Source organism: Podarcis muralis, chromosome 4 (genome assembly GCF_964188315.1).
Source record: "Podarcis muralis chromosome 4, rPodMur119.hap1.1, whole genome shotgun sequence".
Lineage (NCBI taxonomy): Eukaryota > Metazoa > Chordata > Lepidosauria > Squamata > Lacertidae > Podarcis > Podarcis muralis.
In genome coordinates this window covers 7910425-7937539 of record NC_135658.1, presented here as the reverse complement: position 1 = coordinate 7937539, position 27115 = coordinate 7910425, and the positions used below count along the sequence as shown (strand labels likewise).

The window sequence follows — 27115 nt, the reverse complement described above, 5'->3', positions numbered from 1 at the left end:
CTGGAACGTGTCCAGAGGAGGGCAACCAAAATGGTCAAAGGCCTGGAAACGATGCCTTATGAGGAACGGCTAAGGGAGCTGGGCATGTTTAGCCTGGAGAAGAGGAGGTTAAGGGGTGATATGATAGCCATGTTCAAATATATAAAAGGATGTCACATGGAGGAGGGAGAAAGGTTGTTTTCTGCTGCTCCAGAGAAGCGGACACGGAGCAATGGATCCAAACTACAAGAAAGAAGATTCCACCTAAACATTAGGAAGAACTTCCTGACAGTAAGAGCTGTTCGACAGTGGAATTTGCTGCCAAGGAGTGTGGTGGAGTCTCCTTCTTTGGAGGTCTTTAAGCAGAGGCTTGACAACCATATGTCAGGAGTGCTCTGATGGTGTTTCCTGCTTGGCAGGGGGTTGGACTCGATGGCCCTTGTGGTCTCTTCCAACTCTATGATTCTATGATTCTATGACACAGCGATTCTTCAAGCAGCTCTTGTTTATTCACAGGCCAGAACAGAACTGAACTGAAGGGTTCAGCCAGCCTGGTTATATAAAGCCCCACTACAACCAACTGTAACCACTTTCTGTAACTATCCAATCACTGAACGTCACTTTCAATCCCTTATTTGCATATGTGGACCTGAGTGAAAACTATCTACAGTATCCCCCTGCTGGCCCAGGGTGAGAACTTCAGTACAGTGGTACCTCTAGATGCAAACGGGATCCGTTCCGGAGCCCACTTCGCATCTAGAAGCAAACGTAATCCATGTCCGCGTGTCTGCGGGTCACGTTTCGGCACTTATGCGCATTCGCGTGACATCATTTTGAGCTCCTGCGCATGCGCAAGTGGTGAAACCCAGAAGTAACACACTCCGTTACTTCCGGGTTGCCGCAGAACGCAACTTGAACGTGCTCATCCCAAAGCACGTTCAACCCGAGGTATGACCATACATAACACTTAGGGATGAGTCACCTCTCAGTCCAATCACATTCTAAACATGGAGGAGACGCGTTGTGCCAATTTGTGTTTTGCCACAGGCGGCAAAATGTCCCGGGCCAGCTCTGCAAGGCCCCCTACCATTGCAAATAAGTTTGTGGGCTGTACATTTTCCGGGTTTGGCTTCCGACCATCCGGGTCACCTGCAGTCGTTTTGTTTTGTTTTGTTTTTTTATAAAATATTTATTAGCATTTTACAATAAACATAGGTTTAAAGAATTAAGAGAATTAAAACAAAAATTAAACTAAAAAGAAAACATAGAAAGAAGAAGAAAAAAGGTAACACGAAAAATACAAAAGACAAATAACTAAGAAACAATTTAAAAATAAATCCATTTTTCAATATCTTTAGGCTCATTTACTTGTTTCCTTGACCTCCTCACACCTCCCCTTTTTGTATTCCCGTTTACAAAATCCTTTCAGCAAATCCTTACCCTCTTTCATTTATCTTTACTCTATATCTTAACCTATTCTAACTATATATTTTCATCCATATATCAATCTATATTTGCATATTCTTATTAACCTTATTACCAAAACCACTTATTTTCAATCCAACATCATTTTAACATTCATTAATTTTACAGTATTTCTGCAAATAGTCTTTAAATTTCTTCCAATCTTCTTCCACCAACCACCTGCAGTCGTTTTGGTGCCAGGTGATTGATAGGTGGGCAGGCCCCGCCGGCCGGATCCTGTCCCCTACTCCCACAGAAAGGTGTGCCAGCTTCTCTCTCTCTCTCTCTCTCTCTCTCTCTCTCTCTCTCTCTCTCTCTCTCTCCCCCCCCCCCTTTTCTGGCAAAGTTTCTGCATCTGATCTGACAAGGAGAAAGTTAATGGCCTGGAAAAGCTTTTAGTGCAAGTCGTCCAGCGCATTCTAGGAAGAACCAATGTTTCAGGAACTTCCTGCCAAATGAGAAATGCTTTTCATTTCCTCCTACGTGTAAGGAGAGATCGTTGTCTTGCTCTCCCTTGCCTGACTTCCCTCGAATTTCTAGCCTTTCACCTGGATAATTAAAAGTGCTATTAACAGTCTAGTGGTGTATTTGTGTGTGTGTTCCTAAGAGTTATTCTGTGGGTGTATATTAAGAGAAATTTCCATTACAATGCTGAAGTTTCATGAGGACCTTTCCCTTCCAATCTGGTGGGGAAATCTGGAGAACTGAATTTTAAAGGTGGAAAAATGAGAAATGGAGATACAAGCTGAATTTGATGTATATGTCCATCTCCATCTTTGGCCTTGTAGCTGGTAGGAATAAATCCTAGCCCAAATCCAATTATCTTCCTGATTATCTCAGCAGGGCATTCCTTAAAAAACGTCTATGACGAAGGTGCTGTACAGAATAGAATGACCCTTCTGTATTATGGTCATTAGAGGGTCAGGTGATTTTTTGGGGGAGGCAGGGGAATAATGGGGTGGCGCATGGCAAGATTTGGGGAGCACTTCTAACTAGGACTGTGTTTCATTTCCTTCTGGAAATTTGATTGCAGACTTCCTGCAGGTGCCCCGGAAGCAGATGTTAAAGGTAAAGGTACCCCTGCCCGTACGGGCCAGTCTTGACAGACTCTAGGGTTGTGCGCTCATCTCACTCTATAGGCCGGGGGCCAGCGCTGTCCGCAGACACTTCCGGGTCACATGGCCAGCATGACGAAGCTGCTCTGGCGAGCCAGCGCAGCACACAGAAACGCCGTTTACCTTCCCGCTAGTAAGCGGTCCCTATTTACCTACTTGCACCCGGGGGTGCTTTCGAACTGCTAGGTTGGCAGGCGCTGGGACCGAACAACGGGAGCGCACCCCACCCTCGAACGGGATTCGAACCGCCGACCATGCGATCAGCAAGTCCTAGGCACTGAGGTTTTACTCACAGCGCCACCCGCGTCCCAAGCAGATGTTATATAAAAACAAAACCAGTGTTCTTATTTTTGATGATAAATTCTATTTTAGAGCCCTTCTGAGATGCTGCTACGAAAAACACACAAGCGTAGTCTAAAATAAAGTATCGTCATGAGTTTAGCAGTGAGGAAGCAGGCTGTGTGTGAGGTTAAAATATAAGCCAGGCTAGCTTTCTGGTTTTCCCAGTAGTGATGTATGGACGTGAGAGCTGGACCATAAAGAAGGCTGATCACCGAAGAATTGATGCTTTTGAATTCTGGTGCTGGAGGAGACTCTTGAGAGTCCCACGGACTGCAAGAAGATCAAACCTCTCCATTCTGAAGGAAATCAGCCCTGAGTGCTCACTGGAAGGACAGATCCTGAAGCTGAGGCTCCAAGACTTTGGCCACCTCATGAGAAGAGAAGACTCCCTGGAAAAGACCCTGATGTTGGGAAAGATGGAGGGCACAAGGAGAAGGGGACGACAGAGGACGAGATGGTGGGACAGTGTTCTCGAAGCTACCAGCATGAGTTTGACCAAACTGTGGGAGGCAGTGGAAGACAGGAGTGCCTGGCATGCTCTGGTCCAGGGGGTCACAAAGAGTCGGACACGACTTAATGACAACAGCTTTCTGGTGAGGTGATTGCCCGGGTGATGGGCCATTGAAGAGAACAAAGATAAGGGGCTCTGTGTGAGATGGCAACTGGGTATGGTTAGGCTTCTTCTTCTTCTTCTTCTTCTTCTTCTTCTTCTTCTTCTTCTTCTTCTTCTTCTTCTTATTATTATTATTATTATTATTATTATTATTATGCCACCCATCTGACTGGGTTGCCCCAGCCACTCTGGGAAGCTTCCAACAAACGAAAACAGCAAACACAGTACAACACCAAACATTAAAAACTTCCCTAAATGGGGCTGCCTTCAGATGTCTTCTAAAAGTCAGATAGTTGTCTTTTCCCTTGACATCTGATGGGAGGGTGTTCCACAGGGCGGGCGCCACCACCGAGAAGGCCCTCTGCCTGGTTTCCTGTAATGTCACTTCATAGAGTAATAGAATCTTAAGAGCTGAAAGGGACATCTGAGTGTCATCTAGTCCAACCCCCGGTGATGCCAGAATCTCAGCTAAAGCATCCATGACAGGTAGGCCACCCATCTTTCATCTTCAGATTGTATATATGTGTAAATAAGCCACATATTCTAAAGACGCTGCAGTCTCTGCTCTGCCTCATTCCCAGAGACAGCTTGAACCCTGAATAAGCACTGAGAACCCCTGGAATCTTGTGTTGCTTGGAGACTGTAAATGCTTCTTGTTTCAAATTTATTATTAATATGCAAATCTGATCAATTAACCAGTGGATTAATCAGCTAACGCTTATATGATTAATCTGTGTGAAATCCTATACAGTCGTACCTTGGTTTTCGAACAGCTTAGTTCACAAACAACTTGGAATGTGAACGTCGCAAACCCGGAAGTAGGCGTTCCGGTTTGTGAGCTTTGCCCCGGAAGCCAAACGTCCGGCACAACTTCTGATTAGCTGCAGGACGTTCCTGTACCAATCAGAAGCTGCGTCTTGGTTTCTGAATGTTTCAGAAGTCGAGCGGACTTCCGGAACGCATTCTGTTCGGAAACCAAGTTATGGCTGTACACAGCTACTCAGCCCTGTTGAACTCAATGTGGCTTACTTCTGAGTAGACATAGAGGAGAGAAATGTGAAGATTTCTATCCTCAGGTGTCCCATGGAGCGTCATAGAATCATAGAGTTGGAATAGACCACAAGGGCCATCGAGTCCAACCCCCTGCCAAGCAGGAAACACCATCAGAGCACTCCTGACATATGGTTGTCAAGCCTCTGCTTAAAGACCTCCAAAGAAGGAGACTCCACCACACTCCTTGGCAGCAAATTCCACTGTCGAACAGCTCTTCCTGTCAGGAAGTTCTTCCTAATGTTGAGGTGGAATCTTCTTTCCTGTAGTTTGGATCCATTGCTCCGTGTCCGCTTCTCTGGAGCAGCAGAAAACAGCCTTTCTCCCTCCTCTATATGACATCCTTTATATATTTGAACATGGCTATCATATCACCCCTTTAGCGTCTTTAGATGTTAGTAGGGGATTTTTTTTCTGGGAGTAGCAGACTTCCTACCTCCACCACCCAGATTACAATTGCTTCTGAAAGTCCCTACAGTGCTAATAATAATAATAATAATAATAATAATAATAATAATAATACCATTTTGTCAACTGGAGTCACAAATCTGAGAAAAACAAACCCAGGCCACCACTATCCTACCCTTCCCCAGTTGGGGACCACATTGCTTTGAGAATCTGGGAGTTGATTGAAGACAGAGATATATTTTAATTATTTTGCATTCAGCCACGGCTGGAGAATGTCAAATTGTGGGGCAGCTGCTGAATTAAATGAAGCTGATGTATATCTGAAAGAGAAAGTTCTGCAAAATAGGGAGGAAAAAGCTTTATTTGGGGTGGGGGAATGCTACAAAAATGGGAACATGGCAGAAGAGCTTTGATTTCCTCTTGAGTAGGGGGGGTGGAGGGGAAATTGCTTCTTCTTCATCCAATCTGTATTTAGAGCCGGAGTTCCATCTGCCAGCAGATTTTCCGTGGGTTCAGTAGGGCAGGTGCTGGTGTGTTGCAGAAGTCATCTCTAGGCAAAGGAGAAGGAAATTTAAGTTAGTTCTGGGAAGGAGGTTCTGCAGCAGTCTGCAAGCATAGATATCTCTTTAATGTTCCCACCCAGACAACAGCATCCTCCCTTCCCTTGTCTGTTCATGTCCAACCTGCTTCAGGCTGCAGAATGCCGGTAAAATGTTGCATTATCAGAAGCGTTTGCTGGTAGACTTGGATGGTGTTGCAGTCCCCTGTTTCCTGCAACATATAGCCACTAAACCACAGAGCCCAGGACTTGCCAATCAGAAGGTCGGCGGTTTGAATCCCTGCAACGGGGTGAGCTCCCGTTGCTCGGTCCCTGCTCCTGCCAACCTAGCAGTTCAAAAGCACGTCAAAGTGCAAGTAGATAAATAGGTACCTCTCCGGCGGGAAGGTAAATGTGTCAGGATTCTCGACCGCAGTCAGAGGTAACTGGCCTCACACCAGGCATTCGGCTCGAGATCCTTATTGACCTTCCCGTCTGCTTCCCCCGGCAGGTTACAGGCAAGGTCACAAATCGGCGATCCCACTCAACGTGAGAGGGACACACACACTCCTCCCTCCTCCCTGCTATCCCACAGGGAGGGGAAAAGAGACAGACAGAAATCTATTTACATCTCTTTATTTCTGTCATTCCAGCAGTACAGAGAAACATGTCTGTACCCTCCAGTCTCCAGCAGAAGACCACACTGACTCCACCCATGTACTTCCAGTACAGGTCACATGACACCCTAGGCTAACATCCGGTGCTCAGTACACTGAATGGACTGCCCCCTTCTTCCAATAGTGCAGTCACAGACATCAACATTGTGTTTTGCATTCCAGACACCTGCAGCTTGCTTTTGCATTGCTGCTTTTTCCTGACAAAACGGCGTTTCCATGCGCTGCTCTGGTTCGCCAGAAGCGGCTTAGTCATGCTGGCCACATGAACCGGAAGCTGTACGCCGGCTCTCTTGGCCAGTAAAGCGAGATGAGCGCCGCAACCCCAGAGTCGGCCATGACTGGACCTAATGGTCAGGGGTCCCTTTACCTTTACCTTATAGCCACTGTAGTTTTATTGGTCCACTTTTTCCTAGCCATCACCCGGAACAAAAACTCCCTTTAGCCACATTTTCCTCTAGGAGAGGAAAGTCTTCTTCCCATCCTCATTTTTGCCTGCGACTCCTCCCTGTTCAGTGTCATTACGGGTAGCAAAAACAAGGTGTATTTGTACCACCTTAAAGACTAAAGGAGAGGGATGCGGGTGGCGCTGTAGGTTAAACCACAGAGCCTAGGACTTGCCGATCAGAAGGTCGGCGGTTTGAATCCCTACGACGGGGTGAGCTCCCGTTGCTCGGTCCCAGCTCCTGCCAACCTAGCAGTTCAAAAGCACGTAAAACTGCAAGTAGATAAATAGGTACCACTCCAGCGGGAAGGTAAACGGCGTTTCCGTGCGCTGCTCTGGTTTGCCAGAAGCGGCTTAGTCATGCTGGCCACATGACCTGGAAGCTGTACGCCAGCTCCCTTGGCCAATAAAGCGAGATGAGCGCCGCAACCCCAGAGTCGGCCACGACTGGACCTAATGGTCAGGGGTCCCTTTACCTTTTTAAAGACTAAAGGAGCTTCCAGACCGTTGCCATTTTCAGGTGGGATTCAGTTGCATACCGGCAAATTTAGGTTGCATAATTATGGATGACTGGGAGGTCTTGTGCAACAAACTCACTTCTTCACAAGATCAAATTTTTAGTGATATGGAAAGAGATTGGGGGAATGCAATGGAAAGTGTGGGATAATGCTTGCATTGACGCATCACCTAAGATCCCTACAAATAATTCAGAGCGAAGGCTGGAAAAAGAGCCAACATTGTCAGATTTCCTTGAGAATAAATCAGGACAAAGGTTCTGTAAACAAGGATGTCTGGAAGTGCCTTTATAAATGTATTATGGCTTAAATCAGGTGTGGCTAACCTGGTGTTTCTAGATCTTTTAGACCAGAGTTTCCCAAACTTGGGGTCTCCAGCTGTTTTTGGACTACAGTTCCCACCATCCCTGGCCACTGGTCTTGGCAGCTAGGGATGATGGGAGTTGTAGTCCAAAAACAGCCGGAGACCCAACTTTGGACAACACAGTTTTAGATAAAGTGGTACCTTGGTTCTCAAACTTAATCCGTTCCAAAATCCAAACGTTCCAAAACCAAGGCATCCTTTCCCATAGAAAGTAATGCAAAATGGATTAATCCATTCCAGACTTTTAAAAACAACCCCTAAAACAGCAATTTAACATGGATTTTACTATCTTACGAGACCACTGATCCATAAAATGAAAGAAATAAACAATGCACTGCAGTCACACAATCAATCAATCAATCAATCAATCAGTAACTGTACTGGGTTCCACTCAGTCACAAAAACAAAATGAAAAAGAGCCGCAAAAACAAAAACGCAAAATAAATAGCAAAAACAGACAGACATCAGCGTGACACTCAAAACAAAAGTGTGGCACTCAAAACGGAGTACGTTTGGCTTCCGAAAAATGTTTGCAAACTGGAGCACTTATTTCTGAGTTTGCAGTGTTTGGGTTCTAAGGCGTTTGAGAACCAAGGTACCACTGTACAGTGGTACCTCAGGTTACATACGCTTCAGGTTACAGACTCCACTAACCCAGAAATAGTGCTCCAGGTTAAGAACTTTGCTTCAGGATGAGAACAGAAATCGTGCGGCGGCAGCAGGAGGCCCCATTAGCTAAAGTGGTGCTTCAGGTTAAGAACAGTTTCAGGTTAAGAAGGGACCTCCAGAACGAATTAAGGACTTAACCCGAGGTACCACTGTACTGGCAACATCACTGCTACTCTGTAGGTCTCTTTGCAGTAAGATTGAACTAATGACTTTTTTCCTTGTGAAATTAAGTCCTTCTCCCTAAAACAATGCAATGCTATTAATATTCCCCATGGCATATTTACCTGTCAGTCCGAACCTTTGGACCAGGCCACACGAGACCCCATTCAAATCCGGATAAACCTCCTGGGCAAGGAAGCATCAGAGTCTCACGGTAATCTTTTGCTGGGGTGGCAGCACCCAGAAGTCACGGGCACATTGGTCCTTTTTAAAGCCTCCTTTTCTCAGCTTCAATATTATGCGCCACGGAGCCACACAAGCCCATTCCGAAGCAATTAAAACCATTGCCGTTTGCGCCTTGCCGCCGCGACAAGAGTCTTTCCTAAAAGCTCCTTGGCCAAAGCTGTCTCTCTTGTGTTTTCCTCTCCCGTGTTTTCCTCTCGGGGAGTCCTTGGAGCGATCCACCTTCTCCTTTCTGCAGACGGCTTCCGGTTTCAGAAAGGGGATTCCCAGCTCACCTGGGCCAGAACCATCAGTCTTTTCAGCTGCTCAAAGGACACAAACATCACCACATTCCAGGATCCCAAGCGCAGGAAGGAGGGTATGAAACTGAAGAGGACAGAGGCAGCCAGTTAGACATGGGCTGCCCTTGAAAGACACAGGAAGAAGCTCCCATGGGCATCATGGAGGCCAGGGGTCGGGAACCTTAGGCCTGGGGGCCAAATCCAGCCCTGCAAGCTTCTGGCTATGGGGGGCTGCCTTTGAAGGTGACCCGGAAACTGCAACTAATCCAGAATGCGGCAGCTAGACTGGGGACTGGGAGCGGCCGCCGAGACCACATAACACCGGTCTTGAAAGACCTACACTGGCTCCCAGTACGTTTCCGAGCACAATTCAAAGTGTTGGTGCTGACCTCTAAAGCCCTAAACCAGGGCTTTAAAGGACCAGGTGCACAGCCTGGGAGTCATTTTGGACTCACAGCTGTCCATGGAGGTGCAGGTCAGTTCTGTGTCCAGGGCAGCTGTCTTCCAGCTCCATCTGGTACGCAGGATGAGACCCTCCCTGCCCACAAATTGTCTCACCAGAGTGGTGCATGCTCTGGTTATCTCCAGCTTGGACTACTGCAATGCGCTCTACGTGGGGCTACCTTTGAAGGTGACCCGGAAACTGCAACTAATCCAGAATGCGGCAGCTAGACTGGTGACTGGGAGCGGCTGCCGAGACCATATAACACCTGTCTTGAAAGACCTACACTGGCTCCCAGTACGTTTCCGAGCACAATTAAAAGTGTTGGTGCTGACCTTTAAAGCCCTAAACAGCCTCAGTCCAGTATACCTGAAGGAGCGTCTCCACCCCCATCGTTCTGCCCAGACACTGAGGTCCAGCTCCGAGGGCCTTCTGGCGGTTCCCTCGCTGTGAGAAGTGAGGTTACAGGGAACCAGGCAGAGGGCCTTCTCGGTGGTGGCACCCGCCCTGTTGAACACCCTCCTATCAGATGCTGGACAGACAAACAACTATATGACCTTCAGTAGATGTCTGACGGCAGCCCTGCATAGGGAGGTTTGTCGTGTGTGATGTCCTATTGTGTTTTTACTATTTTATGTTGGGAGCCACCAAGAGTGGCTGGGGCAACCCAGTCAGATGGGAATAATAATAATAATAATAATAATAATAATAATAGGCTTTTTAGTTTATTGCTGCATTTTGAAACTTTGCTTTGTGATTTTATTCTGCTCTAATATTTTTTTTAAAAAAATTGTACACTGCTTTGAGGCCAATTTAAAAGGTGGCATAAAAATGTGTTTAAGATAAGGAAACTGATACCAAAAAAGCATAGATGATGGCAATAATAATAATAAATCATATTATTTATACCCCGCTCATCTGGCTGGGTTTCCGCAGCCACTCTGGGCGACTCCCAACAGAATATTGAAAACATTAAAAACTTCCCTAAACAGGGCTGCCTTCAGATGTCTTCTAAAAGTCAGATAGTTGTCTATTTCCTTGACATCTGGTGGGAGGGCGTTCCATAGGGAGGGAGCCACCACCGAGAAGGCCCTCTGCCTGGTTGTGAACTGCTCTGGGCTCTTTGGGTATAGGGCGGTATACAGATTTAATTAATAACAAAAAGAACAGAAGGGGGTGTTTAGGATGTTGTTGCTTACCCTTTGTAAAAAGCTGTGGGTCCCTCTTTCACCACCATGGTGAACATACAGTTCAAAGCATTCTTGTACTGTCCTGGGATGGAGTTCATGTATCTCGTTTTGACCACATCCACGGGAGATGCCACGATGGTGGCGCAGAATCCGGCTCCGAAGGCGGCGACAAAATGGCAGGGGAAATTGTCTGTTGGCGACAGGGAATGGATACGAGATGGTTCAGGTTTGGGGCAGCCCCAAAACTGGGAGCTTCCTTCCTTAGAAAGCCATTCCAGAAGCTACCTTTTGAGGGTTTGCCGTCTAGGCCAAAGGCTGGTTGAAAGGCTTATGAGGTAGTTTGCTGCAGCAGTTATAGTGTCTGATGAAGGACACCGGGAGACTTGGGTTCAAATCCCACCCCGCAGCCATGACACACACCGGGTAACCCCAAGCTTATCTCTCTCTCTCTCAGTCTAATTTGCCACACATCATAAAAGAGGGACACCATGCATGGTCAGTGGTGAGAAACAGGAATTGCAAATGCTAATTTATATGTCTGGATAATAGAATCATATAATCACTGCAGATGGTGACAGCTGTCACGAAATTAAAAGACACCTGCTTCTTGGGAGAAAAGTGATGACAAACCTAGACAGCATCTTAAAAAGGAGACATCACCTTGCCAACAAATGTCCGTATAGTTAAAGCTATGGTTTTCCCAGTAGTGATGCATGGAAGTGAGAGCTGCACCATCAAGAAGGCTGATAGCTGAAGAATGGATGCTTTTGAATTCTGGTGCTGGAGGAGACTGTTGAGAGTCCCATGGACTGCAAGAAGATCAAACCTATCCATTCTGAAGGAAATCAGCCCTGAGTGCTCACTGGAAGGACAGATCCTGAAGCTGAGGCTCCAAGACTTTGGCCACCTCATGAGAAGATAATACTCCCTGGAAAAGACCCTGATGTTGGGAGAGATGGAGGGCACAAGGAGAAGGGGACGACAGAGGACGAGAGGTCCAGCTCCGAGGGCCTTCTGGCAGTTCCCTCGCTGAGAGAAGCCAAGTTACAGGGAACCAGGCAGAGGGCCTTATCGGTGGTGGCACCCGCCCTGTGGAACGCCCTCCCACCAGATGTCAAAGAGAAAAACAACTACCAGACTTTTAGAAGACATCTGAAGGCTGCCCTGTTTAGGGAAGCTTTTAATGTTTAATAGGTTATAGTATTTTAGTGTTGTGTTGGAAGCCACCCAGAGTGGCTGGGGAAACCCAGCCAGATGTGCGGGGTATAAATAAATTATTATTGTTGTTGTTGTTGTTGGACAGTGTTCTGGAAGCTACCAACATGAGTCTGACCAAACTGCGGGAGGCAGGGGAAGACAGGAGTGCCTGGCGTGCTCTGGTCCAGGGGGTCACGAAGAGGCGGACACGACTAAACGACTAAACAACAACAATAGAATCATAGAATCATTGGGTTGGATAGGACCCTAATCCAATCCCCTGCAATGCTATCTTTCACCCAATGTGGGTCTCGAACCCAGCCAGCCTGGCTGAGGGTCAGAAATGAGGATGAAAGCTTTAGGCTGGCAACATCTGGTGGGTTGGGAACAGATTCCCCATCTCTGACTTAGGTGCTCCTTTCGTGTGACGCGGCAAGTCCTTTTTTCCACTAGTTGCCAGCCAAGAAAATGCTGCGAAGCTCAAAACGTTTCTGAGAGCGATGGCCAGAGTGATGGTCAATGATAGACTGGTCTTGGATATGGAGGTTTCATTAAGCTGACGGAGGTAACGTCCTGACAGCTTGTACCGCAGAGCGGCTGAGAGAATGAGCCGCCAAACTGCTGGGCTATATGCCGAAATGGCAAAATTAACTGCGAGACTTAGGAACCAAGAAGATAAGGACTTTAAAAAAGAATGGGGAAATTTTGTAATGTACCTAAGGGATTATTGGAAGCAAATCAAAACGTTAGCTGGACTCTAAGAATCACTTGTAAAGCAGTTTGTTGTTAAGCTAGATAAATGGGAATTGTGGAGAATGTATTGATATGTAGTATAATACTAATACTTAAAGAAGGACAGAACTTTCTTTATGTATGCTATGACAGCAGCAAGAATACTTATTGCAAAGTACTGGAAGACACAAGATTTACCTACTCGGGAAGAATGGCAGATGAAGCTGATGGACTACATGGAGTTGGCGGAAATGACCGGCAGAATTCGAGACCAGGGAGAAGAGTTGGTGGAAGAAGATTGGGAAAAATTTAAAGTATATTTGGAGAAGCATTGTAAAATTAATGAATGTTAGAAGGTTGTTGGAAAGAAATTAATCGGCTTTAGTAGAAATGTTATTAAGAATTAAGTAAGAATAGATTGACTATAGGTAAAGGCGTAAAATTTGAAGTTAAATTGCGTTAAGATGAATTATGGAACTAGATTAGAGAAAGAGGGAAAGAAGTTGCTGACAACTAATAGAACTGGAATACAAAGAGGGAGGTGTGAGGAAGTCAAGGAAATAAGTAAATGAAAGTTAAGGTTATGAAAATAGGGGTCTTTTCTTTTCCCCTTTTTTAAAATGTTTTTGTTTTTAAAATGTTTTTCTTTTTTCTTTAGTACTTTTCCTTTTTTCCTTTTTATTGTAATTCTTTATTGCTTGTTTTTCTCTTTTCTGTATTTGTTAAACTTGAATAAATATTATAATATATATAGATATAATACTAATACTAATAATAATAGAAGGATCCTTGAAAGGGAAGGGGAAGTCATGAGATTCAGAGAATCTCATGAAATTAGTATATAGATGTTGATATAAAGTTGTATCTGTAAAAACCAATAAAAATATTTCAGGGGGGAAAGGAGAGAGACTGAGCCGCCATTTTGAATCCCACCTCCTTCATTGGCTGGAGACTCCATAATCTTTAAGACCACAAGTTAGGTAACTGGAGCAGACCTAGATTTGAGGCCTAGATTTCCAGCATCTGGAGAGAGGAGGCGTCCCTACCTGTCATCAGGTGATATCTCAGCAGCGTTTCCTTGATGAGGTCATAGGTTACCATCTCCCCGCAGTTCACGATAGAGTTTCGGATGATGTTCGGCAGGGTCCCTGTAGTGGGCAGAAGCAAAGGGTTGGGGTGTGTGTAGAGATTCTGGATTTCGTGATCTCCTGGCTGGATCCCAGGAGCTGACCAGGAGGTCTCAGTGGCTAGAATTATCTGTTTCCACGACTGTACAGTGGTACCTCGCAAGACGAATGCCTCGCAAGACCAAAAACTCGCTAGACGAAAGGGTTTTTTGTTTTTTGAGCTGCTTCGCAAGACGATTTTCCCTATGGGCTTGCTTCGCAAGACGGAAACATCTTGCAAGTTTGTTTCCTTTTTCTTAATACCGTTAATACAGTTGCGACTTGACTTCGAGGAGCAACTCATAGAACGCGGTGTGGTAGCCTTTTTTGAGGTTTTTAAAGACTTTGGTGATTTTTGAAGCTTTTCCAAAACTTTCCCGACACCGTGCTTCGCAAGACGAAAAAATCGCAAGACGACAAAACTCGCGGAACGAATTAATTTCGTCTTGCGAGGCACCACTGTAGTTCAATAAATGTTCTTGCTGTTATCGCTGCGTCTTGCCTCATGGGAACCCACCTACTATTCAGAGAGATTTTTAGGCTCCGATTTTAAAATCGCTTGAACCGATTATAATTTTGCATTTTCATACTGCGGCATCTGACACCCGCACCCTGGGACCTTAGGGTGGGAGGCGGGTAGGAAATAAAATCACCGTATTGTTTGCTCTATAAGACGCACCAGACCATAAGACGCAGCTAGTTTTTGGAGGAAGAAAACAAGAAAAAAAATATTCTGAATCCCAGAAGCCAGAACAGCAAGAGGGATCGCTGCGCAGCAAAAGCAGCGATCCCTCTTGCTGTTCTGGCTTCTGGGATAGCTGCGCAGCCTGCAGTCGCTCCATAAGACGCACACACATTTCCCCTTACTTTTTAGGAGGGAAAAAAGTGAGTCCTATAGAGCAAAAAATACAGTAATAAATAGGACAATCATAATAAATATCATGCAAAAAGGGAATGAATGGCGGAAGACAACGCACCTTTCCAGAGTCCTCGGACCCCTTCTTCCCTGGCGATGGTCCTGTAGGCATCCACAGTCCCATTGTACTTCTTCGGTCCACCAACCAACCTGATGTGCGCTTGGAAGCGGACCTTAACCACATCCGTGGGCTGAGCGCAGGTGACGGCCATGGCTCCGGTGGTGCAACCGGCGAGTAACCGGGTGGGGATGCTGGCGCCTGAGAGGGAGAGAAAGAGGTGGAAGATAAAGTCCCTACCAGAGAAGAAGGGGAAATCAAGTCGATGGACTATGCCAAAATGGTAAAACTGACTGGAAAGCTCAAGACCAAAACTTTAATAAGGAATGGGGAAAATATATATATAATTGACCTTAAAGACCATTGCAAGCAGCTGAAAGCATTAGCAGGACTATAATAACACTTGTAACATAACGAGAAATATGGTATAAGGGAGTTAATTTTTTTTTTGGGGGGGGGGTAATTATTATAGTAAGTTTCCAAGCACAATTCAAAGTGTTGGTGCTGACCTTTAAAGCCCTAAATGGCCTCGGTCCAGTATTCCTGAAGGAGCGTCTCCACCTCCATCGTTCTGCCCAGACACTGAGGTCCAGCTCCGAGAGCCTTCTGGCGGTTCCCTCACTGCGAAAAGCCAAGTTACAGGGAACCAGGCAGAGGGCCTTCTCGGTGGTGGCGCCCGCCCTGTGGAACACCCTCCCACCAGATGTCAAAGAGAACAACAACTACCAGACTTTTAGAAGACATCTGAAGGCAGCCCTGTTTAGGGAAGCTTTTAATGTTTGATGTATTATAGTATTTTAATATTTTTTTGGAAGCTGCCCAGAGTGGCTGGGGAAGCCCAGCCAGATGGGCGGGCTATAAATAATAAAATTATTATTATTATTAAAAAGATGCAGTAGAAAAGGTTTAACCACAGAACCCGGGGGGGGGGGGGAGTCCAGAGATTTGGAGCAATCTTTAAACTGTGGATATGTTGTGGTGCGATTATAATTTTAAACATGTAAAACCAAATAAAAACAATTTTTATAAAGAGAGCGAGAGAGCGAGGCAGGCAGAGAGACAGAGGCTGTTCTTGTCATTATAATATATTAATATCCTTGTTCCATCTCTTCCCCCAGTTATACAATTTGGGCTGTGTTCACAACACAGTTTATTTCATTTCCCCCGATGATGTTTCCCTAGCTGTTAACTGCCACATTTATTCTATTTATTTGTTATCCTTGTTTATTCTACCTCCCATCCCACCTTTTTTACTCCAACTTCAAAGGGATCATTCCAATCCTGGAATAATACCTTGTCTTGCCGTGCTGGTCTTCGTCAGCCGTGCATACTCTAAATAATACAGATAAACCCAAAATATGGTATGTAGATCCATTGTTCAATATGCGTGTTATGTGTTTCATTTCCTAATTTGTTAAAAAAAACTACATTATTATGTTTATCTGTATTATTTAGAGTATGCACGGCTGGACGAAGGCCAGCAGGGTGAAACAAGGTATTATTCCAGGAATCCTTGTCTTAAGTTCTTTCGTCTGATACCTGCATACAGCAACTATATTTTGCAAAGGCATATGTGGAACATTACAAAGAACAAGTTCGTTTTCTGCAGGTACTGCTTCTTAAAGTTGTCGCGTCTAACACTTGTATTCGTAAAGACACACGTGGAACACAAACAAAAAGCTTTTTTGGACATTACATATACAGTGGTACCTCAGGTTACATACGCTTCAGGTTACATATGCTTCAGGTTACAGACTCTGCTAACCCAGAAATAGTGCTTCAGGTTAAGAACTTTGCTTCAGGATAAAAACAGAAATTGTGCTCCGGCGGCGTGGCAGCAGCAGGAGGCCGCATTAGCTAAAGTGGTGCTTCAGGTTAAGAACAGTTTCAGAACGAATTAAGTACTAAACCTGAGGTACCACTGTATAAGAACTGATCTATTTGTATTTCCTGTTCAAAATGTTGGTCTTTAGTTGCTTCTACTTAATTTGATAATGTGAAAAGAGGTATGTTTATATGATGTATAAAGAATTCATATAGTTAAACACAGCCAGTTGCATTGTGGGTATATTTGTTAGTTGAATTTATGTAACTATAGGTTTGATAGCGTAGCGTAGGATGACAGGCCGATGTTCTGTCAATGGGATTGGTAATAACAACAACAACAACAACAACAACAACAACAATAATAATGTATTATTTATACCCCGCCCATCTGGCTGGGTTTCCCCAGCCACTCTGGGCGGCTTCCAACAGAACACTAAAATACAATAACCTATTAAACATTAAAAGTTTCCCTAAACAGGGCTGCCTTCAGAGGTCTTCTAAAAGTCTGATAGCTGTTTTCCTCTTTGACATCTGGTGGGAGGGCGTTCCACAGGGCGGGTGCCACCACCGAGAAGGCCCTCCGCCTGGTTCCCTGTAACTTGGCTTCTCACAGTGAGGGAACTGCCAGAAGGCCCTCAGTGCTGGACCTCAGTGTCCGGGCAGAACAATGGGGGTGGAGACACTTGGAAGCCCGCCATGTTTCCGAACGAGACCACCGCTGGAGCTCGGGGCCTCCGGAGGCAGTGAGGAACTTACTGTCTGAGCCCTTGGGGGTGTAGAATTGCTTCACTGAGTCGTACAGGCCGATCCGGATGGATGCAAAGCTCATCTGGCGCTGGAGACCGGCCACCAAGCCGTTGTAGAGACTCTTTGGCCCCTCCGTCTTCACCATGGTAGTGATGGTGCCCAACGCCCCTTTGTACTTCTTCGCTGTCCTGGAAGCCTTGCATTCTCCTTGGATCTGAAAGGAGAAGTTGATGAGAAATCGACCACTCATCACACGGCACAGCTCCGTTTTGTAGCAGACTGAGCCTGCATTCAGCAAGTAACATCCTCAATGATACACTGGGCAGCAGATATAGGTAAAAATACAGTGGTACCTCGGGTTACATACACTTCAGGTTACAGACGCTTCAGGTTACAGACTCTGCTAACCCAGAAATAGTACCTCGGGTTAAGAACTTTGCTTCAGGATGAGAACAGAAATCGTGCTCCGGCGGTGTGGCAGCAGCAGGAGGCCCCATTAGCTAAAGTGGTGCTTCAGGTTAAGAACAGTTTCAGGTTAAGAACAGACCTCTGGAACGAATTAAGTACTTAACCTGAGGTACCACTGTATAGTCATGGAAGAAAACCGGGTCAAACACATGTTGGAAATGTGAAGAAAAAGAAGGGACTTTTTATCATATGTGGTGGGAATGTAAAGAAGTTTAAAAATTTTGGGAAATGATATATAATGAATTGAAAAAAAATGTTTAAAATGACATTTGTAAAGAAACCAGAAGCATTTCTGTTAGGGATTGTAGGACAAGACCTGCCAAGGAAAATAAGGAACTTATTTATGTATGCTACAACAGCAGCAAGAGTCTTGATAGCACAAGGACGGAAGAATGAGGAAATCCCAACGAAAGAACAGTGGCAAGAAAAATTGATGAGCTACGCAGAGCTGCCTAAATTAACATACAAATTGCGGGACAAGGACAACTGTGACTTTAAGGAAGAATGGGAGCTTTTTACAATTTACAATCTAAAAAGACAACAAAATGAATCGGACTCCTTGGCAGGTTTTGAATAAACATACACAAATTTATTAGCTGATAACATGGTAGATAGATAATGAAAGAATATGTTTAAGTTTATAACATGCAGGTTTGAAGGGGGGTGGGAAAAAGGGGGGGAAATAATGAATATGATATGTTTTGATAATTTGTTATGTTGAAATTGTTAATAAAAACTTTTTTAAAAATATAGACATGAAAGCATGGGAACGATTGTGGAATATGGATATAAAATTTACAGCTTGCTATGGTCTAAGAGAAAATTACATGGAAATTATCGTCGGTATCTAACACCAAGTAAACTGGCAAAAATGTATAAATCTAAATCAAACAAATGTTGGGAATGTAAAGAGAAAGAGGGTTCTTTTTATCATATGTGGTGGTCTTGTAGTGAGGTTAAAGCTTACTGGGAAATGATATATAATGAATTGAAAAGGATGTTCAAAATAACTTTGTAAAAAAATCCCAGAAGCTCTTCTTTTGGGGATTATAGAGACAGAACTACCTAAATTGTACAGAAATTTATTCATGTATGCTACTACAGCAGCAAGAATATTACTCGCCCCAAAATGGAAAGAAGCAGAAGTCCCAGCAAAGGAAAAATAGATACAGAAACTTACAGAATATATGCAGAAATGGCAAAATTTACCAGAAGAGTAAGAGATCAAGATAGCAAACTTTTTATAAAAGAATAGGGTATTTATTTATTGAATATTTACAGATAAATTGCAAAGAGATAAAAACATTGGTAGGGTTATTGTAATAACCTGCAATTTCATAAGACTAGACTGGACGCTCAGGTTGCGAACACGATCTGTGCGGGATGCACGTTTGCAATCCGCAGTGTTCGCAACCCGTGTCTGCACGTCTGCACACGCGGGGGTTGCGATTCAGCACTTCTGCGCATGTGCAAAGCGCAATTTAGCGCATCTGCTCATGCACGACTGCTGAAACCCGGAAGTAACCTGTTCCGGTACTTCCGGGTTTCGGCGGTCCGTAACCTGAAAAAACGCAACCTGAAGTGGCTGTAACCCGAGGTATGACTGTATACATTTAAAGTAGATTGATAGATGAGGAAATTAAGTTAATTAAATTAAAATTAAAATTAAAATTAAGTTAAATAAAATTAAATTTATTTGGATATGCAGAAGTTAATAAAAAATAAATTTAAGGAACCACAGAAAGAGGGGGAAGGAAGTGAAGTCTTAAAATGTCCAAATGATTGTAAAGTCAGTGAAATGTATATATCTGAAAAGTATAAATAATTTTTTTTTTAAAGTCTGCATTCATACCACTTTAAGCAGCTGGGAGTGCTTCTTGCTTGTACTCCTATGCCACCTTTTCCCTCAAGGAGGTCAAGCTGGCATGCATAGTTTTCCATTTAATCCCAACAACAACAACCCTGCGAGGTTGGGCTGAGAGGCAGAGACTGGCTCCCATGGTCACCCAGCGAGTTTCATTATGGCTGAGTGGGGGATTCGAACCCGGGTCTCGCTGGTCCCAGTTTGGCACCCTAACCCTGCGGTTCTCACCTGCAGCCTGACTTTGGCCGTGTCCAAGGGGAAGGTGAAGAGGTCAGCAATGCAGGCGGCCGTCCCGGCGCTGAGAAACTTGACGGTCGCTGAGGGGGGGATGTCCGTGGGCTTCAAGCCGACCATCGTGCCACTGTTGACGGAGGCGTTTCAGCCCCGGAAGATGTCCTCGAACACCGAGAAGGAGGCTTTGCCGTCCTTGGCAATATAGATGAGCCTGGGGAGGGGAAATAAATCTTCAAAATTCCTCTCCTTTCTCACTGTCCTGTCCAATTCATGACCTTGAAAGCCCTAAACCAGGCATAGGCAAACTGGGCCGTCCAGATGTTTTGGGACTAGAACTCCCATCATCCTTAGGTAACAGGGCCAGTGGTCAGGGATGATGGGAGTTGTAGTCCCAAAAACGTCTCGAGGGCCGAGTTTGCCTATGCCTGCCCTAAACGGCCTCGGCCCAGGATACCTGAAGGAGCGTCTCCACTCCCATTGTCCAGCCTGGACACTGAGGTCCAGCTCCGAGGGCCTTCTGGTGGTTCCCTCCCTGAGAGAAGTGAGGTTACAGGGAAGCAGGCAGAGGGCCTTGTTGGTAGTGGCACCCGCCCTGTGGAACGCCCTCCCACCAGATGTCAAGGAAATAAACAACTATCTGACTTTTGGAAGATATCTGAAGGCAGCCCTGTTTAGGAAAGTTTTTAATGTTTGATGTTTTATTGTGTTTTTAATATTCTGTTATGGGACGCGGGTGCCACTGTGGGTTAAACCACAGAGCCTAGGACTTGCCGATCAGAAGGTTGGTGGTTCAAATCCCTGCGACGGGGTGAGCTCCCGTTGCTCGGTCCCTGCTCCTGCCCACCTAGCAGTTCGAAAGCACCTCAAAGTGCAAGTAGATAAATAGATACCACTCTGGCGGGAAGGTAAACGGCGGGAAGGTTTCCGTGTGCTGCTCTGGTTCGCCAGAAGCGGCTTAGTCATGCTGGCCACATGACCCAGAAGCTGTACGCCAGCTCCCACGGCCAATAAATCGAGATGAACGCCTCAACCCCAGAGTCGTCCGCGACTGGACCTAATGGTCAGGGGTCCCTTTACCTTTAATATTCTGTTGGGAGCCAGCCAGAGTGGCTGGGGAAACCCAGCCAGATGGGAGAGGTATAAAGAAATCATCATCATCATCATCATCACTGAATGGATAACAGTCCACACGTATTGAGAGCCTAAGAAGTGACTCCTGGATCTGGAAAATGGCCAGTCTAGACCAGCATCCTGTTCTCACAGTGGCCAACCAGGGAACCCACAAGCAAGATTCGAACACAAGACACGTCTCCCCTCCTGTGGTTTCCAGCAACTGGCGTCCAGATGCATTACTGCTTCCAGCTGTGGAGGCAGAGCAGAGCTGCTGTGACTAGTAGCCACTGAGAGGCCTCTCTCCTCCATGAATTTGTCTCCAGGCTTTTGCTTATCACTTCTTCCTGTGGCAGCGAGTTCCCCAGTTATCTATCAGGATTTTTTTTTTTTTAATAAGATATTTATTGAGGTTTCCAAAAATTTATATAAAAATAAAAAAGAAGATAAAAAACAAAAATACAAACAAAGCACAAACAACAACGAGTATAATTTCAATCCCTTATTTTCTTGTAACTTACTTTCCCGACCTCCTCATACCTCCCCTTTCTGTATTCCAATCTCTAATCATTTAATTCAGCAAATCCCTCCCCTAATTTCTATTTAATTTTTAACCTTTCTTTTCTTAATTACATAATCATTGCAGCTAGAAACCACTTAATTTCTAAACCAACATCGTTCTAACATTCAATAATATCTATCAGGATTGTTGGTAGACCTGATATCAACAACATTGTGATGGCCTGGGATTCGGAATCGGAGGCTGAACCTGAGGGATCCCAGCCTGCACAGGAGTCCCTGCCTCCAGAACCAGCTGAGCCGGGGCTGGGGCTTGAGCCTGAAGGGTCCTCACCTGTGCTGGATCCTCAGGTGCAGGCACCAGCTGAGTCTGCTCTGGCTCCTGAGGTGATGGAGGACCCATTGCCTGCAGGTGCTCCACTCTCAGCCCTGTCAGGGGAAGAGGAGGTTGCCTCTGGGTCTGGTAACCCTTCAGCCTCTCCTGAGCTGCAGAGGCTCAGGGCAGAGAGGCGGAGGAAAATAAGTTCGCTCAGGAGGAGTGTTCGCCTCCAGGCCAGGAGAGGCGAGTCACCTGTGGACCGGGGCCGCCCTGTGCCTCGGGGCAGATAAAAGCCAGCCATCCTCAGTCCCAGGTTGCGGGAGCAACATTGTTGGTAGCCTGTTCCTGCCTAGACCCTGTCCTGCTCTTCTGCCAGAGTTCCTGACCTCACCCAACTCCCTGCCTTGGACCCCGCTTCAGCTTTGACGGACAGCCTCCATACTGCACCCTCAACCTCGGACTGGACTTGGACCTTGCCGCACGGTTAGCCCTCGGGACCAGCACAAACATAAAACTAAATCAAAAGAGATGCCAGTAGACCACTGTGGGGTGTATACTCTTCCTTGCCTGCGTAGACCTGGCAGGCGTTTTAAAGTTGGCACAGGAAGTGCCTGCTGAATCTCTAGTGGCAGCGTGTTCCACAGGACTGGGTCAATCGCCCAATATACCAGTATACCTGAAGGAGCGTCTCCACCCCCATCGTTCAGCCCGGACACTGAGGTCCAGCTCCAAGGGCCTTCTGGCGGTTCCCTCCCTGCGAGAAGTGAGGTTACAGGGAAGCAGGCAGAGGGCCTTCTCAGTGGCGGCGCCCTCCCTACAGATCTCAAGGAGATAAAGAACTACACAACCTTTTGAAGACATCTGAAGGTAGCCCTGTACAGCGGATGCTGGAGTTGTGAATGTGATCTGTGCGGGAAGCACATTTGCAACTCGCAGCACCGTGTGTGCACATGCGTGGGTTGCGATTCGGTGTTTCTGTGCATGCGCAAAGCGCGATTTAGCATTTATTGCGCATGCGCAAGCGCCGAAACCCGGAAGTAACCAGTTCCAGTACTTCCGGGTTCGGCGCAGTGCGCAACCTGAAATCGTGCAACCCGAAGCATCTGTAACCCGAGGTATGACTGTACTGTACTGGGAAGTTTTTAGTGTTTGACGTTTTAGTACAGTATGTTTTATATGTGCTGGAAGCTGCCAAAAGAGGCTGGGGAAACCCAGCAGATGGGTGGGGTATAAATAATAAAATTATGATTATTATCATTGCCTTACGACAATGTGTTATTTTCTTGTTGGAAAGAGAAAGACAGGAAGAAGGGGAACAAGGAGGGTGGGAAGAATTGTTATGACAAAATGTGCTTCTCACATGCCAAATCATTTAATCTCTGGGCAAGGTGGAACTTGTAGGGTGACGGGAAACAACAGAAACTAGCCTGAGCTTGAGGGCCAGTAATTTAAGCCAGCAACTATTTGCATGAAGATTCCTGGAACGTACCTGAGAATTAAGACCGCTTGCCAAGCCTGGGAAATGAAATATTTTGCCAGTTCTGAGTGCTAAGAGAATTCCAGAGAGAAATAAACTGGAAGTTGCAGACGGCAGCAAGAGTTGGGGGTCGTTTTAGGGGGAATTAACAATATTAGTTGCGTGAAGCTGGCATTGCCCAAACGTTTGCTTCTGAAATGCTCCCACTTCATAGCTGCTTAGCACGTGTTGCAAAAAAGCGAATTATGACAGACGTAAAGACATCTTAACTTCCCAGTGCCTTTCTAAAGCGTCATGGCTCCTTAAAGGCTGCTGTGAATTCCGACTGCGTTGGAAGTTGGAGGAGAAAGTAATTCTTGAACCAACGAAGTGCCCCTAGCCCAGCAGCCTAGTCTAACAGTGGGAAGCTTGGAAGCAGGATGCGAGCACAAGAGAAACTCTCCCCTCCTGTGGTTTCCACAGTTTAACCTTCGCTGCTTGAAGAAGGACTTTTTTGGGGGGTGGGGAACTGACTGCTTTGGCTGGTGCCATGGCTGGTGCCATGCTGCTTTTATTGGTATGGTTTTAAAAGATTTTTTAACAAAAAAATCTTAACAGATTTTTATATACGTGTATCTGCATCAATAGGAGTATAGCATCTAGATCAAGGGAAGTAATAGTGCCACTGTATTCTGCTCTGGTCAGACCTCACCTGGAGTACTGTGTCCAGTTCTGGGCACCACAGTTCAAGAAGGACACTGACAAACTGGAACGTGTCCAGAGGAGGGCAACCAAAATGGTCAAAGGCCTGGAAACGATGCCTTATGAGGAACGGCTAAGGGAGCTGGGCATGTTTAGCCTGGAGAAGAGGAGGTTCAGGGGTGATATGATAGCCATGTTCAAATATATAAAAGGATGTCATATAGAGGAGGGAGAAAGGTTGTTTTCTGCTGCTCCAGAGAAGCGGACACGGAGCAATGGATCCAAACTACAAGAAAGAAGATTCCACCTAAACATTAGGAAGAACTTCCTGACAGTAAGAGCTGTTTGACAGTGGAATTTGCTGCCAAGGAGTGTGGTGGAGTCTCCTTCTTTGGAGGTCTTTAAGCAGAGGCTTGACAACCATATGTCAGGAGTGCTCTGATGGTGTTTCCTGCTTGGCAGGGGGTTGGACTCGATGGCCCTTGTGGTCTCTTCCAACTCTATGATTCTATGAATTCTATCAGTGTTTAATTGCTTTTCAATTATTTTTTTCCTGTTTTCAGCAGTTCTTATTTTTATCTATAAGCTGCCCTGAAAAGACCCCAATGACTCCAATTTCCATTCCTAAGGAAATCAGCCCTGAGTGCTCGCTGGAAGGACAGATCCTGAAGCTGAGGCTCCAAGACTTTGGCCACCTCGTGAGAAGAGAAGACTCCCTGGAAAAAAACCCGATGTTGGGAAAGATGGAGGGCACAAGGAGAAGGGGACAACAGAGGACGAGATGGTGGGACAGTGTTCTTGAAGCTACAAACATGAGTTTGACCAAACTGCGGGAGGCAGTAGAAGACAGGAGTGCCTGGCGTGCTCTGGTCCAGGTGGTCACGAAGAGGCGGACACGACTAAAAGACTAAACAACAACAACATGAATCCACTACCTTTCCTTCCAGCTCTGAATCCTGTGATCCCAATCCCGTTGTGGAGGATGCCACGGAACAATTCAAAGATGCTCCGTTATTCAGAAAACTGTCCCGAATCTTCCGCTAAAGCCCTGATCCAGTGACAATCAGAATCGTAGAAGTGTAGAGATGGAAGGAACAAAAGGAGTCATCTAGTCCATGGGTAGGCAAACTAAGGCCCGGGGGCTGGATCTGGCCCAATCGCCTTCTCAATCTGGCCCATGGACGGTCCGGGAATCAGCTTTTTTTTACATGAGTAGAATGTGCCCTTTTATTTAAAATGCATCTCTGGGTTATTTGTGGGGCCTGCCTGGTGTTTTCACATGAGTAGAAATTCGTTCATTTCCCACCCACCCCTGAAAATATAGTCCGGCTCCCCACAAGGTCTGAGGGACAGTGGACTGCTGAAAAAGTTTGCTGACCCCTGATCTAGGCCAACTCCCCTGCAATGAAGGGATCACTGCTAAGTCCCATTAAAAGTCCCAGTAAAAGGAATTCAAAGAAAGTTTGTTGCTAAAGGAGTCCAGGGTCTGAAATCACAAGGCGAGTGCATGCATAATATGGCCCCTCTCATCCTCTAGTGCAGGCATGGCCAAACTTGGCCCTCCACATGTTTTGAGACTACAACTCCCATCATCCCTAACTAACAGGACCACTGGTCAGGGATGATGGGAATTATAGTCCCAAAACATCTGGAGGGCCAAGTTTGGCCATGCCTGCTCTAGTGCAACTTTTGCCAGCATGGTGCCTCCCCGCACAGCTGCCTGCGGCTGATGGGAGGTTGTCTTCCAAAACATTTGTAGGACACCAGGTTGGCAAAGGTATCTGCTCAAGTGCTAGAAGTAATAATAATAATAATAATAATAATAATAATAATAATAATAATATATTACTTATGCCCCGCCCATCTGGCTGGGTTTCCCCAGCCACTTTCGGCGGCTCCCAACAAGAGATTAAAAACACAATAAAACATCAAACATTAAAAACTTCCCTAAACAGGGCTGCCTTCAGATGTCTTCTAAAAGTCAGGTAGTTGTTTATTTCCTTGACATCTGATGGGAGGGTGTTCCACAGGGCGGGCGCCACTACTGAGAAGGCCCTCTGGCTGGTTCCCTTGTAACTTTGCTTCTCGCAAAGAAGACCTTTCAATCCAGCCAGTGCTATTTTTCTAGAAAAAGAGGTGCCGGAACTCACTATGAACGCCTCCTTTGCTCTCTTATAATGGCAACAGCATAGGGACGCGGGTGGCGCTGTGGGTTAAACAACAGAGCCTAGGGCTTTCCGATCAGAAGGTCGGTGGTTCGAATCCCCGCGACGGGGTGATCTCCCGTTCCTCAGTCCCTGCTCCTGCCAACCTAGCAGTTCGATAGCACGCCAGTGCAAGTAGATAAATAGGTACCGCTCTGGCGGGAAAGTAAACGGCGTTTCTGTGCACTGCTCTGGTTCGCCAGAAGCGGCTTAGTCATACTGGCCACATGACCCAGAAGCTGTACACCGGCTTCCTCAGCCAGTAAAGCAAGATGAGCGCCACAACCCCAGAGTCGGCCATGACTGGACCTAATGGTCAGGGGTCCCTTTACCTTTTTACCTTTAATGGCAACGGCGCCCACCTGAGAGATGCCAGAACCGAGTCCCGGCTGAACAAAAAGCCCTGAATCTGGCCAACCAACTCCATGCAAGCAAAGATAACCAGAAAAAAACCCACCTTACTTGGCCCCAGATGTTTTCTGCTTGAATCCCTTTGTGGGCTGATCCGTAGGCGTTCCTGCTGAAAGGCGGTGATGTGAATTTTGCAGAGAAAAGTATTACTAAATCAGGGGTTCGGATCGACAGCCTAGGAATCGCAGCAGCAGCAGCAAATGTTACGTTCAGCTCAACCATCTGCTGCTCACGAAGCTACTCTGTTTGGCATCTTGTCATCGAGACTCTCATTTATAAGATTTGCCGCGGTTGGCATTTTAGCAGGGAGCAGACGGGTGAAAACAGAGATCGGGTCTCTTCGGGTCAGTCAGTTCAAGAAGAGCACATGCCCCAGTTGCCGTGTCCTCATGTGAATTAAAATAGAAACGGGCGACTTCTGTTTGGTAATATCCCCAGTGGTGGTGGGGTGTACTATTTGTGGTAAAAGGTAAAGGTAAAGGGACCCCTGACCATTAGGTCCAGTCGTGGCTGACTCTGGGGTTGCGGCGCTCATCTCGCTTGATTGGCTGAGGGAGCTGGCATACAGCTTCCGGGTCATGTGGCCAGCATGACAAAGCCACTTCTGGCGAACCAGAGCAGCGCACAGAAACGCCATTTACCTTCCCGCCGGAGTGGTACCTATTTATCTACTTGCACTTTGACGTGCTTTCAA

At 46.0% G+C, this 27115-nt stretch overlaps 1 protein-coding gene across 3 annotated transcripts; it reads right to left on the bottom strand.

The window, feature by feature from the left end:
• Positions 1-5328: 5328 nt before the first annotated feature.
• Positions 5329-26635, bottom strand: UCP3 (uncoupling protein 3). Of its 3 annotated transcripts, none has more exons than XR_013392495.1 (8): positions 26468-26635; positions 19695-19911; positions 17144-17348; positions 14564-14761; positions 13467-13568; positions 10501-10681; positions 8461-8944; positions 5329-5521 (listed from the first exon to the last, which is right to left on the bottom strand). XR_013392495.1 is itself a non-coding variant. In XM_077926878.1 (7 exons), the coding sequence occupies exons 2-7, from the start codon at positions 19818-19820 to the stop codon at positions 8830-8832; spliced, it is 927 nt and encodes a 308-aa protein (XP_077783004.1). In that variant the 5' UTR covers positions 19821-19911; positions 26468-26635; the 3' UTR covers positions 7925-8829. The 3 variants fall into 3 exon arrangements, 1 of the variants encoding a protein (XP_077783004.1); XR_013392496.1 differs by having other exon boundaries at positions 26473-26635; XM_077926878.1 differs by lacking the exon at positions 5329-5521 and having other exon boundaries at positions 7925-8944.
• Positions 26636-27115: the final 480 nt, after the last annotated feature.

What these genes read in the sequence shown, in the direction of transcription:
- UCP3 (XM_077926878.1), bottom strand. Translation starts at nt 19,820, where the DNA reads ATGGTCGGCTTGAAGCCCACGGACATCCCCCCCTCAGCGACCGTCAAG. An exon ending in CGGCCAAAGTCAGGCTGCAG is followed by an intron (nt 17,349 to 19,694) that starts GTGAGAACCGCA and finishes TTCTCCTTTCAG; the next exon opens with ATCCAAGGAGAATGCAAGGC. An exon ending in CCCACAGCTTTTTACAAAGG is followed by an intron (nt 8,945 to 10,500) that starts GTAAGCAACAAC and finishes TGTCCTCTTCAG; the next exon opens with TTTCATACCCTCCTTCCTGC.